This window comes from Phaethon aethereus (genome assembly GCF_964289735.1).
Source record: "Phaethon aethereus genome assembly, chromosome: 3".
NCBI lineage: Eukaryota > Metazoa > Chordata > Aves > Phaethontiformes > Phaethontidae > Phaethon > Phaethon aethereus.
Window position 1 is genome coordinate 69,188,612 of NC_138576.1, and position 20,654 is coordinate 69,209,265.

General features: G+C 41.3%; 1 protein-coding gene across 1 annotated transcript in view; it reads left to right on the forward strand.

Moving 5' to 3' along the window:
• Positions 1-20,654, forward strand: part of PHACTR2 (phosphatase and actin regulator 2) — a gene marked incomplete at its 3' end in the record, with an annotated part of 141,846 nt that overhangs the window by 81,289 nt on the left and 39,903 nt on the right. The window contains exon 2 of the mRNA XM_081998537.1: positions 11,780-11,947. Coding sequence (XP_081854663.1) covers positions 11,780-11,947 — 168 coding nt within the window. The remainder of the gene's footprint in view (positions 1-11,779; positions 11,948-20,654) is intronic.

Genomic DNA, 20,654 nt, shown 5'->3' on the forward strand with positions numbered 1-20,654 from the left:
GACTCCATTTTAAAAGCCTAGGGCTAAAGGTTATTTTTCTTCTTGCTCAGTGTGGTGATAAAGGACAGCCTCACAAACGGTCACCAGCCGTCGCAAATCAGTGGTTTAGGCTGCTTAAAGAATCTCTGCCAAAGATATTAGAAAGCAAATGATTTTAATATATATTTGTAAAAAGCACGACTTAACAGAATTGGATGGCAAGGTCCACTCTATTACTTATTCAACATGGAAAAAGGATGCAAAGACAGAAATCAAATTAGAATTAGGTTGGAATGATTTACACGTGGATCGGGAGGAATGATTTAAGTAAGCATGGTCAGGGAAATTGGATGGGGTTGGTGTGACAATTTCCTAATAAAGCAACCTAACAACTTAAAACTCACTAATATTCTCTACGCATGCACACACACGCAGACATAGACACATATAATGAGATACAGAGAAAAGAGAGAGATATATAGGGAGATACATATACAAAGGTACCTATTGAAAGTTCCCCTTGAATCCAGTGAAATACTCACATTTTGCATTTCTCAGCAGGCGAAGAGTTGAGCTTCAACCAGGGTTTCAGCCCAAGTTCGTGCCAGCCTCCGAGTTGGTCGCGAACTTGAGAGCTCGCGAGCAATGAGAGGCGTCCCTGGCAGAGGGAGGTGCTGGCGCAGCCCGCTGCAGCCCAGGAGAGCTCCGAGGGCCTCCCTCGGGACCGCTGTTTATAGGGTCAGGAGATGATTGACTTTAGGTGTCCGTGAATTTCCATCCTGGCCACAACCCAGACAGGTAATTTCTCAAGGCTCCTGTAGCACTGGCACCGGTCGTTCCATGGTTGTCAGGAGGTAATTAGTCAGTCCTGTTCTCGTTCCTGACCCTGGTCAAGCAACCGCATTCCTGATATGATCAGTGCCATTCTCTACCTCATGTACCTAGGAGTGCTTGGTACGGTCGAGGGGCTCTCAGCTGCCAAACTCTTTGTTCAAAGGCCAAGGCTGGCCAGGCAGCTGGATTCCTCAGGTTGTAGAGCGGCCCAAGTGCAAGACAAGGAGAGGAGGGGGTGAAATGCACCACCACACCAGCACGGTTGGTGGTTCAGCTGGTGTTTCTGTCATGGTGGTGTGAAAATGCAGGCTGAGATGACCAGGAGCCTGCTCGCGTGGGCAGCACCGCTATCAAGCCGTACCTGCCAGCTGCCTCCGCCAACAGCGGCGATGGCGCGATGGCTTCTGGGGACACATCCAGTGAGCTGCAGGGAAATGCCTCTGTCTTTCAGGTACACCGAGGGAAATGGCCAAAATGCGTCGGAGGGGGATCAGGAGCTGGGTCCTTTAACCGGTGCTTCAGGGTGGGCGAATTGTTCAGGGAGTAAAACCCTCCCTCGGGATGATGTACGCCTCCAGAGGGACCAGCCAGCTGAGATCTGAAGCATCCCTGAGCCTGCGTTTGCTTAGGTACGGAGGGGAGAGGAGCTAGAAACAGCCCAGAGTAGCTTGTGCCATCCTTTGACCGTTTTGCTACGTTTTTGGCTCGGCTCGGATGACAAGTAGCAGGGGCCACCTGAGAGTGTGCTGGTTGACTCTCTGAAGGCAAACGGGCTCCTAAGAGGCATCGCAGGCAAACATCTGGGCCTGGCCAGGAGTTAGCAGCCTGACGGTACGGGGACTGCTCGGCAGGTTTGCGTTCACCTTGCGTGTTTCTCATCTTGTCAAGTTCCTGGGAACGCTGGGGATGGGACGTTCCAGCAGGGCAGCGAAATGGCATACCTGTGCCTCGGCTCTCTTGTCGGGACGAGCCAGCACCCCGAACCTTCCCCCACCTGCCCTGTCCTCAGCGGGTGCCGCGGCTGCTCAGACAGGGCGTCCAAGGGCTCCTGGCCCGTTTGGGGCAGATGGAGAGTAACTTTGCCGCTAGCTGGAGGAGTGAGAGCAGGGCCAAAGGCTTCCCTGTGACACGCTTGGCCCGGTTTTATCTCAGCATCAGTATTACACACCTATTAATTACCACATAAATGTTTTCTTTTCATTCCTGTTTTATTACCCCACAGGAGAGGCGACACGTACTCATTCCAGTTTATTTTCACACTTCTAGCCACTATCTGCTGGGAAGTTTTACCACTTGCCTGTAGCTAAAAATATTTGTTATGAACTTATTATAGTTATTTTTCTCCCCCATATTAAGGCTATAACAAGGAGAGTCAGTAAGGAAATATTTCCAGTTCTGCAGTGCTAGTTTTCAGATGAGACATTTTGAAAATATCATTACAGAATTTAATAAGACAAGTACATGCAGCTTACTTTTAGGTGGAATTACAAAATTATCCAAAAAGATTTTTAAACTATAAATAGAAATCTATACCATTGTACTCCAAGAAGATTTATCCCTTAACATTCTCACACAAGAAGCATTAGTTTTCAGTCCTCAGCAGTTCAAAGTAGTTTGGTTGCTGTTTCATGTACACTGCTTTTAGCTGTTGGTTTTTTTGTCCTCCCACATCTCTGTTACTGTGCCTGGATTTTTTTTCCTCTCTGTTCTTGTGGAGAAAATGCTTGGATCCAATATTTGACTTTTGACCTGATGTTTCATGTATCTGGAAAATGTAACTGTCTGGAAATTTTCCATTTGCTGCTTTTTGCTCAAATATTGGGGTTGAGAAAAAAGGAATAAGCAGCCTGCATTAAACCTATGATCCCTTTCCTTCTGGTTGGAGCCAGCTGTGTTCAGGTCAGAGAGGAGGTAGCAAGAATATTTTTGGCCAGATCACTTTCAAACCTGTATAACGGGATTGCTGAGCATTTGCTTATTCCTTTCTTAGGAAGCCAAAAGGACTGAAGTTAAACATTTGGTTGAAGAGGAGGAAATAGCGCAGGTGTTCTCATAAGGACTGCATCATGCCAAAATGTAAATAATTAATTTGCAAACACATGCTTGTGGGCATATTGCAAGCATAAGGTCAGGTCCTTATTTTTATTTAGACCTAAAGCAAATCCCTAGTGTGTTTTGACACAAGAAACAGGTTAGAAGAGAGGTGATGTGATTGTAGACGTATAACTGCAGTGCTTAATGCGCTGTAGAACCCCCCCAGCTCACATGCCAGCACAGATGTAGCAGACAAGAGCTCTGCACAGGTTCCTGCATGAGAGGTGTAATTTAGTCAGGCTGGGTAGCCCTGACTAGCTGTATTGCCTGTGGTATTTCCAGTGTCTCCACAGAGTGCCCCACAACCGTAAGTGTCCTTTTTTTTCTGTAGAATTAACCCAATGGGAGTGAAAACTGGACCGTGAAGTAAATCTGAAGCTGCACGTTACAAGTATGTTATCTGCATTTGGGTTGCATTAGCAAGAGACAACCTGTGGTAACTAATGTGATAATGTGATAACCTGTAACTTGACAAAACATCCAACAGTTGATGTGATTACCATGTTCAGAAAAAAAAAAGAGCAACACGTAAGGTAACTCTAAAGCAAAGAGGTCCTTTGTGCTTTAGCCCAGTGAAGCAGCAAGCATGTCTCAAGCCCTAAAGTTAACATTGTTTTATTTACTGTTTTCTTGTGTAAGGTAGTAGGAAGCCAAGATGAAGTCCCCTTCTTGCTTGCTGGGGATCAGTTTCTTGTGGGGCGAGGGCTTCCTACCTAAGAGACAGATAGCTAAACAAGCTCTTCCAGGCTCTGAGCAGGTTAATCCCAGGTGTATAGGTGAGAGAGCGAGAACTAGAATAAATGCATGTGGGAGGCAGCACCATTGCTTGCTCATGTTCCTCTTCTGCACACTATAGTGGAGGACAGTGTGAGCGGGCATCCCTCTAGAGCGGCGTGGCTTTTTCTCTGAAATGTGGAACCCTGGGCATCTGTGCTATCGCTTTCAGGGGGAGCACAGGCTCCTCTCCGTCCCTTGTAAGTACCTGTGCGCATTTTGCAGAGCTTAGGCAGGGACTGATCACAGGGGCAGAACAGAGTATGGCCTTTTGTCTCCAGATGTAACAAGGCTGGATTTTCCACCCCTTGCAGTGCTTGACTTTCTGCAGCAACGTAACGTTTTGCTTGTGGCAAGATGGGAGTTACAGGGCTCAACCTCCTGAAGCCCTTTCTGGACTTTGGCGCTGCCGGTCCATGTGTGACTTCGACAACCCGAAAGGTGTTTGTGTGTGTATCCTTGCAGAAACCTGGAGGCATTCAGGCAGTTGTACCCATTTCCGCCCTGGTTATCCCAGGAGGATCCTCTCTGGCCTGTTTCAAGGCAGCAACCAGCATCCCTCTGAAGTAGCCGCTACCCAGCCCGTTTAGCTCATCGCCAGCAGGAGGTCCAATTAACATTTTGCAATATTGGCAGTTCCATATGGAAACTACCATTCAGACGCCTACATCTGAACTTCAGCTTTTTCCTTTCATTTAATTAAAACACAATCAAGTCAATTAGCTCATGACAGAGTTTCCCCAAAGTTAAACTCCAGATGTATGGCAGGGCGAAAGCACTCAGATGCCAATTCATTGTGCTGCTTGGAGGTAGATTATAGCTCTCCCATTTGTCAGTTTATCCACTAGGGATTAGTGGCATTTCTTCCCTTCCAAGTGGAAAATAAAAAGGGAGAAAGAAAAAAGACCCATCTTTCCATCTGGTTCTGATCAGGAAAAATCAATATAACGTAACAGAATTTGAGAGGTTTATTGAAAATGACATTGATAGTGTCAGAATGACTTCTGGGTTTTAATGACCACGTCAAACATTTTACCATGCAGGGTCTTGATTTTTTTCCAGTAAGCTGCAGGAATAAGCAGCTTACCGTACTCTATAGCAAGTTGATGAGTTATTGTTCTTGTCACTAAGTGGGGATGATATGCAGCTGCATAAACATGTTGATTTTGTTGGCAAAAAAACCATGACTTCCAACTCTGTGCCCTTTGGCAAGACTGTATAGAAAATCTTAACACTGTCAGAAGAGGTTTTGAGGTCTCAATAAACTATTACGAATTTTTGCAGCATATCCCTGCAGGGCAGCTGGGTGCAGCGAGAGGAAGATTAAGAATAACTGTACTAGCTAACCGGTAGTTAATAAGCATAGGAATCATTCAGACCCAAACCCACACATAAGGTAGCTTTGAACTGAAGCCATTGCATCTTCTGTCGTGTTTCTTAATTCATTTATGGTTAGATGTGGCAATGTGGCTCTGAGTCACCTGTATTACAACAAAAAGGTTATCCTCACACACTTTAAGGGTGATGTAGTGATACCATGGTAATACTGCAAGGTACTCAATCCTAGTGAAAGTATTAGATGCCAGGACTGCCTTAGTACCTCGGTATCGGTGGAGCACTTGGTTCTGTGCCTTTTCCCCTCTTGGTCACATTCCCCTGTGGTGGGGAGGCAGACCGTTCCTCTGCGCCTTGCTTTTCTAGCCAAGAACCCAGAGCAGAACTGCAGTGCAGGTGGGTCAGTCTTGGGAGGCAAGTGGGTGGAAGGAGGGATTGCAACATGAAAGGTGCAGCACATGGAGGAGTGGAGACAGAAGAGACCTTGCCACTCTGCTGGCACCATTTTGTGCTTAACAGCCCCAATGTGAGAAAGAATCCCTTAAATACATATCCCAGTGCTGCAGCAAGATTAGATCACTTGTGGAGAATGGTGCTAGTGGGGGGCGTAGAGAGACAGAGGAAAGAAAAAACGCTTCTGACTACTCATTTGGAAGGTTTAATAGCACTGCAATCCTGTAACACTTTTTTTTTTTTTTTTGTATAAGAGAGGTTCAAGTGATATTGAACATTCTCGTCTAAAGTACAGTGACTGTTTTTGTGGCGGAAGGCCCGTAAATGTTACATCACCCATGATGTATATGAATTCCCACGTCTTTGTAGATGAGCGAACTTAGCTAACCGAGTACAGCATCGCATTCCTCCGAGTGTTCCCTCTCTTGCTCGTGGCTGATTGGCCCCAAAACCACTTTGTGCAGCGGACTATGACTCCTGCTCCCGGTTAGGCTGTTCTCTGGGACGGGAAGGGCAGTAGATTTCAATGCTGTTTGTTTGTGAAGGGGGAGGAACCCAAATCTTCCACCTACCCTGTGAATGCTCTAGGCAAAAGCATGCTTATTTTGTGAATTTACCCAGGTTCAGGCGCCAGGTTGTGTAGCACTGTCAGGCTCATGGCTGGAGCATCCTGGTATCCTGGCTGCAGTTTGAAGCTGATTTAGGCTGCCAGCCCAGCCCTGTCACCGGCTGCCGCCCCATGCCGCAGCCCGCTCCTCGCCCAGCCCTGACACTTCAAGTGTCTGTAGGAATGCGCTGAAGACTAATTCACTGAAGTGGCCCAGATTAAAAATAACCTTTTAAAAAAGGAAAGAGGGTGGAAAGGGGGGGGTGGTGTGTGCATTTTTGGTTGGGATCATTCAGAGATTTACTTGCGATGAAGCCAAATAAATAGTTGTATTTTTACAACTGAAGGGATGGCATATTTTTTTAAGGTCAGGAACGAGCAGTTGGAAGTGCAGTGAAGAAACTTCCCAGGCTGACTTCATCACCAAAGCCACTCTGCTGTGAAACTCCAGTCTGGGATGCTGTTTTATGTACAGAGAAGCAGAGCTTTCAGATAGTTTTAATGTCATGAATTATGGCATCTGTACCTTCAGAGTCGGGGAGCATCTGATCAGAGTTTCTCAGGCTCCCAACAGCACAACTTTTCATATACACACCTAAATTCTGCCTTATTTATTTTCTTGGATGTCACCCTAAGTGCTTTTTACTCCAGGATCTCAAGAATCTTTGTGACAAGAATAAACTAATTAAAGTTCAGTTACTAGCATTGATTTCAGTGTACTTGTTATCAGCTTGGAGTCTCTGTAAGACTAAATTAAAATGATTCATGGTTTTCATATCATGTGTTGTTGTTGACCACACAACACAGAACTCCGTTTAAAACACCGTTCAGATAGGAATTATTAAACAGCAATTTTATAAGACATTCCCTGCTAAATTACAACAAAGTCAGTCTAATGAACTCTTTCTTGTTGGGAGTAAATGTGAATGTGGACTAGTGTGAGAAGGAATCTTCTAACTATTCAGAGTTAGTAATTTTTCTACAGAAAAATCTTTTCAGTATACTCCTACTGTAGCTAGCTATTTAATAACTCCAGTTTGACCTTTTCAAAATCATTAGTGACTCAAATTATTAGTAGTAAACTACCAGCAAGGAATTTTGATCTGTTAACTATTAAAATATGGTTCTACTAGAAAAAGAATAGCATAAGGACATGATGGTGTGTGTTTTTTCCCCCATATATCTTGCATGACTCCTGGTATTCAGGGTATTCAGTCTTGAGGTTAGGTTCTTCTTGGCTTTCCACTATCACTGCCAAGAGTGAAAATATACAGAAGTAAAAATACAGAACAGCTTATGGCATAAATGTATCCCTCTTTTTCTGATAATGAATTTTCTTTAAGTCAAACCTTTTAAAAATGGTCTTACTGCCTTCCAGATCGAAAGGCTTGGAACCAGCAGAATCACAGCTATTTACTTCAGAGGAATTTATATTAGACTTGCTTGAAATTATCTTGATGGATAGTTTTTTGTTGCATTTTGCTTTTGTAAAGTTACTTGTAAATTCTTACCTGAAGAAGGTTAAGTGTGTCTCAGTGCTGACATGGACGTCTCAGTGCTGGCATGAATGTCTCAGTGCTGAAGTATACCATGCCCTGGGAAAACTGTGATGAATTTGCATGCCTGCTTTAGCTGCATAACATCTCTGGAGATCACTCACAGGAGAAAAGTCTCTCCTAGGCAGCTACAGAGATCAGTGTTGCTTGTTGCAAGTAGCCTTCCTAGGATAAGACATGGTCAGGCATTTCCATCTTCAGGTGTTTATGAGAAAGTCGGGGTCATCCATAAACTGATCTAATCTGCCCATAAGCTTGGGGAGAGGCTGTCCTTTTTGTGTCCTTCATCTAGCTTATGGCCTGTGCCAGCATGATTTGGCTTCTCAGCGTCTCAGCGCTGTTGGTCTTTTAAAACAAATCTCCTCTTCCCATGACATCAACGTGCGTGGTTCGTGTACTTACTTCTTATCCTTCTTACATACACTTTTTATCCTTCAGATGTAAAATCTACACCTAGAGCAAAGGACTGGAATATAATAACATAAACTATGCAGGTAGTATAGTCAAAAGTCGTAATGTCAAACTTAGTAATTCATGCTTACTGAAGGCAATGAAGTGACAGGCTTTTTGAAGATGGTGGGAAGAAGGCAGGACTTCAAGACAGTTGTACAAGTAAAAGGATAACACAAATGACCAAGCTCCTCTAATCTTGGAAAGCTAAGATGTTTCCTTTTATCTCAGTGAATATGTATAACGTTTATTAATAGAAGGTACATAAGCTCTCTGAGGTGAAAAATACACTGCATTATTCTTAAATAGTACATGACCTATAAAGTAAACAGTGTGAATCTTAAACATCAATTTCCTGCTGAGTATTTCAAAGATGAGGAGTAGTAGCTTTTGAAAAGATCTTTCTATAAATGCTCTGGAACGTCATTGCTGAAATTGTTTTTTTTCTAGGCAGTTTATTAATTGGTAAAATGTGCTACCTTATGATTGCTTTTGAATATAAGTCCTTTTCCCTTGAAATGTTACTTTATCTTGATTCCTGAAATCAGTCTGTGATGTTTGGCCATGCTTATTCCTCCTTTACAGATACATATTTGGGTCCTTTTTTCAAATGAAGGAACTGTTACAAGGTCAATAGTTTAGTAATCCCCAATTACGAGCACTTGTTGAACTCACTTAATAAATCAACTCCTCATCTTTTATTGTGGGAAGGAGTTAATGTTGAATCCTGTTTTCAAAAGTTGCAGTCTTCCTGAACAGAATTATTCAGCACTAAATAGATCCCTTTTTTCATATGTTAGCTCATTTGAAGCAGATAGATTTCTTTAGCTAGGATGAATATCATTATTTCAGGGTTAAATATTTTCAGCAGAGGGCAGAGCAGGGACTGATGCAAATCCATGTTTCTCTGTGGGGAGCTACTGGAATCATAATCCTCTTCAATTCCTGCTGGTAGGCACTGGAGGAAAAAATTTAGATGAGGCTTTTGTGAAGGTGGTTGCCTGCACTAGACTGGACTCCATGACCCAGAAGGATTTGAAAGACCGTGCTGTCTGTCACCAAGGTGCAGGCTCTTCACACCAATAACCCAACCTTTCTAAGCTGATGGAGACAGGAACATGGGTTTTGTCCTGCTGCCTCCAAGGACCGGGTAGCCTTTCCCTCTAACGAGCTGGGAGACTGCCTCTGCCAGTGAGGTACTGCCTGGCACCTGTCCCAGGACAAAACTCTTCAGCCACCAGATCCTGGTCTCATCTCTTCAGCACTTCTGATTCTTTGGATTTACTAGCACAGTTGTCACAGAGCAACTGTGTCTTTCCGCATCCCTTAGCACCGTGGGAATCTTGATTGGGAGGGACCTCAGGAGGTCCCTCAATCCAGTCTCTCGCTCAGAGTAGGACTATTGCCAACAGTAGGTGAGGTCAGGCCTGTCTCTCCTGGCTGAGCCTCCAAAAATTCCCAAGACCTGCTCCAGTGCTGTGCCACCCACCTCCTGGAAGTGTTTTCCTAATGTCTAAGCTGACTCTCCCCAGCCGCAAGCTTTGGCCCTTGCCCCTTCTTATGTCAACTGGAATTGCCAAGGTAAATTTAGCCCTCTAATCTTTGTAACTACCCTCCAAGTAAATGTACTTCTCCCGTAGATCCACAGTTTCCAGCAGAGGCTTCTGTATTCCACCGGGGATTTTACAACACAGTCAGTGACTGTAAGCCTAGACAAAAGTGTGATCCCCAATTGCAGGTGAGGCACCCTCACCGAGGTCCTTCTGCTGTTCCATGCCTGCCTCTCTCTGCAGAGCGGCTCGCTGCCTTTGGTGGTCTTCTCATCCCCACCTCTCACCCAGCTTCTCAGGGTCTGCAGGGTGGCAGCTGGTTTGTTGTAGGGGAGTCTTAGTGTAAACATCCCTGAAGATTGACCTATTACATTCTCTAGGATTCACAAGTGAGGAATTTGAGGGTTTGTACTTGTGCAAGGGGTAGACATATCCGGGTCCTTACCATCCTTACCAAAATCTTGGCTTTTTATGTTTCAAGCCCATTTGCTTGCCTTTCTTCCATCTTATCTCTATGTTGTAGAACAGAAAGTACCCAAGGAAAACACTTAAATAAAAGCTTTAAGTTCTGATGCATCTGAATATCAATAATTTATCCTGGAGAAGTTTTCCATCTCTCTGACAGTACATAATTTTTTACATTTTATGGCATAACTTGCTCAGATTTATTGAATTAAATGCTATAATTCTCATACAAATTTATCTCTGGTTTTAACTTCATAGACTTCAATGAAGTTATACAATGGACCTTTTTTCACAGTACTTTATTTCAAAACATCGGCAATAAAGTTTCTTGGACTCTGATTGCATTACATCAGCTTTCTCACAGAAAAGATTTTTTTTTTTTTTTTTTTTTTAGCATCCTGGATCAATCTAAAGTCTAGGCCAAATATAGGACTCATCAAATTCCATTTGTCTGAGAAACAGAATAATAAGATTGCACCATGAAGTTATGTGTCTGTATATGTATCTTTTTAGCAGCTAGGACACAGGACCAGGATTCAGGAAGCCATTTGGCAAACATAAAATTAAGCACTTAACAATTCTGTGCTTCATATTTTCCATCTGTAAAATGGGGACAGTGATATTTCCTTCTTTGAATAGCACTTTCTGATTTAATGATCTATGATTATCATTATTACTGTTGACAGTGGCATCAGCTCTGTTCCGAATTGGTTATAATTAGAATGTTTAGATGAATGAAAGCAATTACAGAGCCCTTATGCCGCAAACATTTAAGCCTGTGATTAATTTTATGTACGTAAGTAATGGCAGTTACTTCAGCGAAGCTGCTCACGTGAATAAGACGAAGCACATTTGAAGTGTTTGCAGGACCATGAATTGAATGCTGTAAGAAACCTCAGTTCTTAAATAGAAGTAGATAAAAGTAGACTTCTCAGGGAAATTTCCGGGAAATTTATTTTAACTGTATGCTATGACATGTTGCGGAGTGAGTCTTAATTTGATTCACCAAACTCAATGTTACAGCCATTGATGATAAATATTTGCTTTCATATCACTCAATATGTTTTTGCAGAAAAGTAACCTTTCGTTAAATTTTGGCTACAGCCCAAAAGCTTATTGTTAAGTACGTTTTGTTAATAAGAAGCCTGACTCATGGCAGGCTGTACTGTGAATGACTGATTACCAGGGATATCAAACAGACCTATTTCCATTCCACTGCCAGAACAGTATCTTTAGAGCTCGTTTAAGAAAGGATTCTTTTTACTCAAAAGAAATAGTTTCTGGTTTTACATTGTAAGGGTTTTGTTTTCTGTATGATGACAGCTAGTTATTCAGCTTTACCAAAGATAGGGAGAAAGTCACACAAATATGTGTTGAAAGAAATTCTCCAGTAGCGAAGAAAAGCTGCGGAAGCGTGCAGGCGTGCCAGATGCACATCGGGAGAAGCAAGTTCTGGCCTGCTGCAGCTGAACTGCTGAGCAGCAGTGAAGCCCAGGGCTAGCTGAGGTGGGGACTGGCTTGCAACCATGGGCTGTGGTCAAATGCCATTTGGCTGCCTTCTGGAACAAAAAACGCATGGACCCACATGCAGCCTGTTGCAATATGACAGTGAAGGAGTTTAGCTGTCAGATAGCACTTTGTTTTCCATCCTTCAGTTAACTTTACTTTTCTTGTTTATACAGTTGATGGTTTGGATAAGGCTTCAATCGCTAACTCGGATGGACCAGCCCCAGGATCCCAAACTCCCCCCTTCAAAAGGAAGGGCAAACTCTCCACCATTGGCAAAATCTTTAAACCTTGGAAATGGCGGAAGAAGAAGACTAGTGACAAATTCAGAGAAACATCAGCAGGTATGTCTGTGGCCCTTTGGTGGCAAATAGTAGAAAACACTGTGATGGCTTTGCAGAGTAATATTTGAAAAGCTCTTGAAGCTTGTTAGCTGGCAGGGATTATTTAGGCACAGTATTTGACATACAGAAAAACAGTTTGATCCTTGGCAAGGAAAAACCTAATCTTGTTCAGCTTCTGTCCTGAACCTATCACCAAAAATATGCAGTTTATTTATTTACTATACATTATAAATTATATTCTTTTGATGTTGACAGTACTCTTCTTTGTTAACTGAGAAACCCTAGCCTCTATATTATATATCCTCAAATATGTTGGAAATGTCTCTATGTCCTCCTAATAGTCAGTGACTTGGGTTATGAAACAAACCTTGCCTCATGAGGACGGATGTTTGGTCTGTCCAGAGGGGAGAAGCAAACGTGGCCGTGCCCAGCAGAAGAACGAGGATCAGCTTTGCGACCACTGCCTTGATACAGGCTACTCTGCCCCTTTACTCCCCTATTGGCAAGAATGATCTGAAATAAAATGCTGTGATTGAATTATATTCCTTCTGAAAAAGAGGAAGATTGAGGGCTGGGATTCAGTTCGCTAAACACAGTTGCTTAGTGCTACCTGAGATGCTCCGGGGTGTCCTGGCTGCTCTCCCAGAAGGTTCTGCATCGTATTTGCCATCCCTGTGCAGGCATCTCCAAAACCCTGGGGCATCTCAAGTGGCTGTAGACACCCAAGCTTAGGAAACTGAATGCCAGCCTGCATATATATGTGTGTGTGTGTCTCTGTGTCGCAGCTCTGGCCGAGCCTTCTCCAAAAAAATCCCAAACTTTGGGTTTGGGATTCACACATTGGATGCTGTGCTGTTCTAAACTTGAGCCTAATCAGAGTCCAGGGAGCATATACGAGCTCTTCAGATTCATTACCACAGTGCAAGCCCTCTGTCCACTGTCATGGCTGTAGGCAAGAAAACCAATAGTAATCTCCTTAGGTGTCCTCAGTAGGCTCTCCTGAACTCTTAGGAGTTTGACTTAACACCACCTGACTTTTTAAACCCATAGCAACCCCCAACAATTACAGCAAGGAATTCTATGGTTTTGCGGTGTAACTTCTAAAACATGCTTTATTTACACAAAAGGCAAAAAGAAGCCATCTCCTCTGTTGCCATCATCACTCCAGATACCAACTGAAGTTTTGGACAACCTTTTCTGATTGATCCTCAAATCATTCCCTCAGTCTCTTTTTTTTTTCCTCTTTTTTTCTGGGTACCCTGCAACAAAACCCCTACAATTTCTTCCACTACTGCAATAAAAAAAATCCCTTCAGTTTGCTATCTCCTTCATTGCTTCCAGTTCCCTTCACCTTCTCCAGTACTTTTATCATATTGTTGGAGCAAAGCTATTTCTAGTTAATGACTCCTGAATGTTCTGCAGCTACTGTTGGACAGGTATGTGATTTTATATGCAGTGAATTCTCCAGAATAATCACCATTCATAAGCTGTGTATACAGAGGTTCCCCAAACTGGCACAGCATATTAGCATGTGTTAAATTATTATGCCATTAAATAATAATGCACATGTCATTTTGCAGTTATTTTTTACAAATGAATATCTGATAAATTCATGTTAAATACAGTGTTTCTTACGTTGTACTGTCTTTCTTTAGAGGGCCTCAATCCAATCTTACAAGCATGACACATCAATTCTTACAGTACCAAGGCAAAGCATGTGTTTGTATTTCTTTTACAAAAGGAGGAAATTGGGCACAAAGAAATCAAGGTCATAATTTCCAAAAGTGCCTCCTTAGTTACTTGCTTGTACTTAATTTGCCTGTCTTGTTTATGATGGTGTGGTCCCTCAAGTCCTTTCAGGGGTGTGTGGAACCCACAGTTCCCATTGGCACTGACTTCAGATGGAGTTATTAAGGACAATTTATCTCAAGGTGAGCACCTGAAAAATGGAGATGTTTAACAGTAGGTGTAATGAACAGAAAACATTAAATAATTTCAGAACTGTAATGAAAATCAAGCTTTAAAATTATACCATGGATACAAATAGACAAACTTTAAGGCACACCTTTTTCAGATGCCATACAGCTATAGTAGTTTGCAAAAAGGGTTGTTGTCTCTCTCCCTGAACCTTGCTGAATTCATATACCTAGACCATCAGAGCTAAGGTACTAGTAGCATTCCAGCAGAATATGTGTAATGCTTTACATTCTGAGTCTCTGGGTGCTCTCAATGCATAGCTGCATTTATTACTCTTAAGAAAGAGGTAATTATTGGGAAGCAGTGTGCATCTTAACTAGCTCAAAACTAGTTTTCAAGTGCTAATTTGTCTTCCTAGTTCTCTCAGTTGTGTCTGTTTACTGCCGCTGCCTCCTGTGTACTGGCAGCAGTTTTGTGATAAGCAGATCACAAACCCGATCCAGCTAAAAACAAATAGAGCAAAACATAACAAGAAGTAGTTTTTACTCTTCTGCGAAGGTTACCGCTTGGATTTGTGTCCTAGCATTGTGATTACTATTGATAAAGCATGCTGAAGCAGAGAGGAAAAACAGAGCCACTCTTTTGGTTGACTTATTAAAATTTAGGTGACCTGATTTTTTAAATTTCAGCTGTGGTTTTGCAACATTGCCTTTCAGGTCTGGAAACTAAGAGAGTAATATAGACCTCCTTCTATTTTTTCCGAAGTTAAAGCTTTATTTTGTGATCAGTCTTTTCTTGAAAATGGAGAGTGCCAGTGTGCAAACAGAAATCTATAAAAGTTAGGAGAATTTGGACTACAAATTGGCAGAAGAAGAATGGAGTTGATGGTGAAAGGTAATTGTAGTTCATAGATCATTTAAGTGGGAGCTCTTTTGGTCAATTGAATACATGATTACATATAATTATGTATTGAAAAGTGGAAGTTAATTATCTCCACAATGAAGTATATCTCTGTAAATGGTATAGTGGATGGGAACAGTTCAGTGCAGGAGGAGGTAACACTTAGCTGACTAACTGAAGTCCCCACTCTAAGTCTAATCACAAGATTTTATATTTAATAGTCCTTTGTGGCAAAAAAGCAACTAACGCAATTGATTCACTAAGTGCTTAATGTATCTCATGTATCTAGAAGTGTCGTCTTCTGTATAGACTTTTAAATTATCCTGAAAAACCTTTCATTTTTTACTTCATTGTTTAGATAGCATCCTGCTACATAACCATGTAGTACATACTGAAGCTCTGATACAGTAAAGACTGCTATCATATTTAATAACATAATGTAAAACAGCTAACAAAACACAAAACCCTTCTAATGCTCTGAACTACATAAGCTACAGTATTTCAGTACCTGTATAGTTTGTGAAGAGTGAATATACAAAATTCAATACATAGCTTGGTGAACAGAACTTAAGATATTACACAGGAGGTTTGGGAATTTTTGATATTTTTTCATTATTCAGTAGATTGATTTTTTTCCTCTAAGGAGTATATATGCTCTATTTTTAATAAAGTTCTGCTTATTCATCCTGCTACACTGTAAAATTCAATTTATTTGAGTGGAATTATACAAATATATACACAGGGAATTAATTGCAGGTTTTCAAAAATTCTTTATTATTTTGTACATTCAATGTATCAGCTTGCATTTGTATGTTCCAGTTGACATGCATTTTGCCAACCATGACAATATTTAGTGCTTTTTTTTTTTTTCCTTAAAATGAAACTCTGGGAGTTCTGTAGTATCTGAAAATCTTGACTTTCACCTTGAGGTGAAAGAACCAGCAAGACTGGCTCACTAAGCTGGAGAGAAGGAAAGAAAGTAAACCTGGATGATATGAATTGTAAGAGTTCTAAAAAGAAACAAAAGGTTCTCAAATTATTTTCCCCCTAAATTTCATATGAGAGTTTTACCTGTTGTGACTCTCTTAAGATGTAACCTACAAATTCAGGCATTTGGCTATATGATAGTGGTACAAAAACAGTTCCCAGAGCTTTTATGTTGAAGAAGAATGTGTATAGGTACTGATTAATCTCTACAGAGGGAAGATTTGGAGTACATCTTCAAGGCAATTATAGTTTATAGTCTTGCTCAGGTTTTATTGCTGTTTACCCTCCTGTCTACATACAAAGCTTTTTCTTCCAAGTACTTTCCATCCTATGCCAGCAGCCGGATGTGGGCTACGTAGATCTTTCATTCATGCTGGTTGCCCAGTAGTACTGCTAGCTTAGTGCTCGTAGGAGTGGACCAGAATAAGTAATTTTGGTGTTGACTTCCAGTGCCCTCCTGCAGTTCCTCCTCCATCTTGGCCAGAAATGCAGGTGACCGCCCCATGTATTTCCATATAGAGAATAATAGGGATAAATTGTACTGTTCTGCAGCGCTAACTGTGAGGGGTTGTGTCCCCAGAAATCCCCGAAAGAGACAGGGTGCCGGCTCCAGCTGCATCATGAATAAGCTGTAGCTTTTTAGTACAAATCGGTTAGCTTGCAGTGAAAGCGTATCTTTACATGCTTGAGGACTATTTAGTTGTCAGGAAGCTGCAGAGCTATAGGGGGATGTTCATTTGCTTTTAAACTCTTATGTATGTAAGGTATCACTTATGCTTGTGTATGTGCTTCCTGTGAGGCTGGAATTTGAAATGAAAATGAGTTTGGATTGCATTCATCCTAAGGAAACTACCTCAGACAGTAGTTTCAGGGGAAAAAAAAAAAAAGAGGTTATCCCTGTATTTCTTGAGGAAACAGACCCAGGACCAACAGAGACTGAGAAGATGCATTTACTTGGCAAGTTACCCCTTACTGCGTGCTAACTGGCACGGCAAGAAGAAACTTGCTTATCTAACTTGAGAAAGAAATGGGAAAACATCCACACAAAATAAAATAAAAAATCCTACAGGAAATCCTCTTCCTCAGACTACTTGATCAGAGATGTATTTACATTACAGCACAGGGTACGTGTATGTACGTGTTTGTGTGAGCATCTTACATGCAGGAAGCCGATTTCCTGGCCTGAGACCATGGGACAGTATGATGATCGTCACGTTTATTGCCTGTTCTCTTAACAGGGCTACAACTTGATAAACCTGTACGCAGTTGAAGAAAGAGTTTCTTCTAAGACAGAATGTGGGCTATTGGAAAAAGCTTTTATTGCTTTATCTGGGTTTTCAATAGGCTTTTTGAAATAGGTTCCTGCTACAGCCTTGCCAGGGCATGTACCCTGCAGTGCTTTGACAAAGTCTCACATGACTCTCTTACGCTAGCAACTGAAAGATGTTCATAAACAGCAAATACCACAAACATTAAAAAAAAGATGGAGGACTAGATGTGGAGGTATTTATGCCGATATAGGAATGATGGTTGGAATTTTTTCCTTTAGCAACATATTTTCCATGCTGTATCTCAGAAAATCTCTTCTCTGGGCACTGGTTGTATACTTTCTGCCTAGAGGGCTTTCAAAATTAAGTAAAAACAAACCAAAAATGGCATCATCTCAAGGGTTTCTCCCCTCTGCAGTGTTTTGCTGTGAAGGAAAAGAAGGCAACAGTTTGTGTCTTGGCATGAAGCAGATGCCACTTCAAAGCTCCACTGCAAGAGTATATGCAGACAGGGAGCAGAAGGCAGTTTTAGGTCTTACTAGGTCAGAGAAAAATTGAAAATTGGAATTCTCTTGAGCTTCTTTTGGAAGAGCAAAACTAAAGACTGGAGAATATGCAGAATCTCACAGCACTTTGCGTCAGAGAGTGGGTTTTAAGAGTGCCTGAGGTTTGTAGCTGCTGAATACCATTAAGCAGGCTCTTCTGAGGGGGATGGAGGGAAACTGCTTTTTGAGGTAAACTGTTCTTATGATTACTGTTTCTATTATTTGTATTGGGCTAAAAATACAAATGTTTGTGGGATCCTTTGGACGAGTAAGATTTACTCAAGTAAGTGATGGCTGCATACAGTGTGATAAGTTCACACACTCGCTGGCAGTTACACCTGAAGTCAAGGCAAACTTTGCTTTTGACTGCAATCGGGGAAGAATTTTGACATGGGATTTTTTGAGTCTGCTGGAGCATGATGTCTGAGAGTGGAACCCGCCTCACCTCAGCCTTCCTCAGCAGGTGAGGACTGATGACCAGTTACACTCACAGTCAGGACTGACTTGTTTGTGTAATCCATCTCAAGATGTACATATTTATAGATGGAGAAATTGTTGTTTCAATTTTATTATCACTTAATGTTATAAATGATATGTTGATGTTAATGTTGAAATGTTGTATATATTCACACTTCATCTATATCACAGACATATGTTAAGATATATATATATTCACAGATGTGTATATACACACGTTATTATATACATATGTGACAGAAAAGATTTGTAGTAATAAGATCAACTGATCACTCAGCCTAAGGATGTCCACATGATGGTGGTACAACTAACATTTATCTTATATTTGTTCTAACATAGTACTAGTCATGTACCCCTGAGTGAGGAATAGGTAATAACTTGTAAGATCAGAGGTTGCAAAAATGATGATCAGCAGGAATAGACGAACGTGGGCTTATGGGAGGAGCAAATGGGTGCTGTATTGTGGCAAGTTCTGCTAGAAGAAGAAAGAAGAGAAGAGAGATAGGTCTGGAAGCCAAAGATAAGAACTTTAAACTTTTTCAAGTGAAGGAGAGAGACTGAGATGATGAAGTCATGACAGAGGTGGTGAGAGGAGGGAACATGCCAAGCGGGACAGTGGTGGAACCACCAAAGTACAGTCGTCTCCCTGTACTGAACTCAGGAGACTGCACAATTTCTGAGGTGACAAATAGTGATACCCATTACAGGTGGTTCAGGTAGATAACTGTTTCTACAGTTGTCTATGTCGTTAGCTCAGCAGCAGATGGCCCATGCTCATAGTTTCACTTCTGTTGATCAGGTATTTTGAACCATAAGTAGGCAATTCAACTAGAATTCCTATGCTTTGGGGGTTTTTTTGGTTTTTTGTTTGTTTTATTTATTTATCACAATTTTAATGTGGGAAATCACATCTGAAAAGGTACTTCAAATTAAACACTTAACAAATGTCAGCATGTTTGATAATATAACTTAATCTTTCTGTGCTGTAAGTTACCTATCTATACAGTCATGATAACACCTTTGTGTATCGCACATGGGCATCAAGGAGAAAAACATGTTGTCTTTGGTTCACTCAGTTGCTGGGGTGATGTTTGGGAAAACTAGGAGTTTTCTGTTCAAATGAAGGTTTAGGTTGTTCCTCAAATGAGGTCTGGGCCCCAGCTTGAAAGGTAAGACTAAAAATTTAGGCAAAGAAACTGTTCATTGGATACAGTGCAGTCTGGATCCTAAACAAGGCAGGGATGGCTGAGGTAAAATATATAACAAGCAAATAAAAGCTGTACCATCTGCACACCCATCAACCTTCATTCAAACATTTCCTGACTTCTGAATGCTTGACTTTGTAACTCTCTTATTTTAAGAAAGTTTACTGAAATGTAACAGTAGTCAAATGTGATTAAAGCTCACTGCAGTTGGTCTGTCGTAATCAAAATACTTGACTGTGTAAATGTGAAAGGTATTGTGTAGTCCAAAGTCTGTAATAAACGATAAATTATAATGATGAGTCCACCCTGGCTAAATAGCACCAGTAGACAGGCTGCTCATTCCTCTTATACAAGGGGACATATTTTTGGTCACTGATTTAAATTAAAATTTTTCCTTTTTCTTTGCAGGAATTAAAATTATGATACTCATAGTGAATACTAGCATGATTTCTAATGTTCTTTCCATGGGCCAAATAATATTTTAAATAAATTATAATTTCAAGCTGAATTAACTGAGCTTAATCAGTTTAAATAAAAACACCACTCATGGCTAGCATTTTAGATGATGAAGGATTGGGGCTTAAGCTGCTTATCTGTTCATAAATTTTCTAATCTGTGAAATGGAGATAGTTATGTCTAAGGGATGTTATGAAACCTATGTAATGTTAATAAAATGCTTTGAGGTCTTCCAGTAAAAGTGTAAGGAGTTAATGTCTTTTAACGCCAATTGACATTTTCCATGATAATTCATTCAATACAGTTGTTAATTCAGTGTTGTAGAACTGAAAAAAATATCATCCTGACAACTAGAGAGAGACATTGATGGGGGGTCTGATTCAATGTTTGTGAAACTGATGGAAGGAGCATCATTGTTTTCAAGTGGTATTGGATTAAGTCCCACAAATAAGTATATGAGAGATCGTCTCATTTCACTGTCCTCAAGAAAACAGATGTAAAAAGGAAGCAGAGAGGAAAAACAGTAGGAAGTAAATTATACTTGTAAAGCTGAAATAATAATAAGAGAATATATGTGTTCACCTACATGAAAAACTCGTTGCAAGAATAGGGCACGCTCCTGTGCTTTGTTTGCCATGCCAGTAAATGTGTGACACACAGTTGCAAGGCATATACCTTAAAAAGTAACAGGGAGAAATTGGAAGAGCTCCTGCATAATTTAGGATCGGGACCGAAGGCAGTCTAACCTGATCTGAGTTCAGGCTGCCACAGTCTGCCAAGGAGGCTGGCTTACCCTGCGAGTCTGCAGCCATACTCACAGGTACCTTTATATTGTCCAGTGCGATTTGAATGCTGTGAAGGTTTGACCTTTAACGGACAGATCCCACAAAGTACCGGAGTATATAAACACAGACCTAGTGCCAACTTACATGTTCTTGTGCCAGTACTGTTT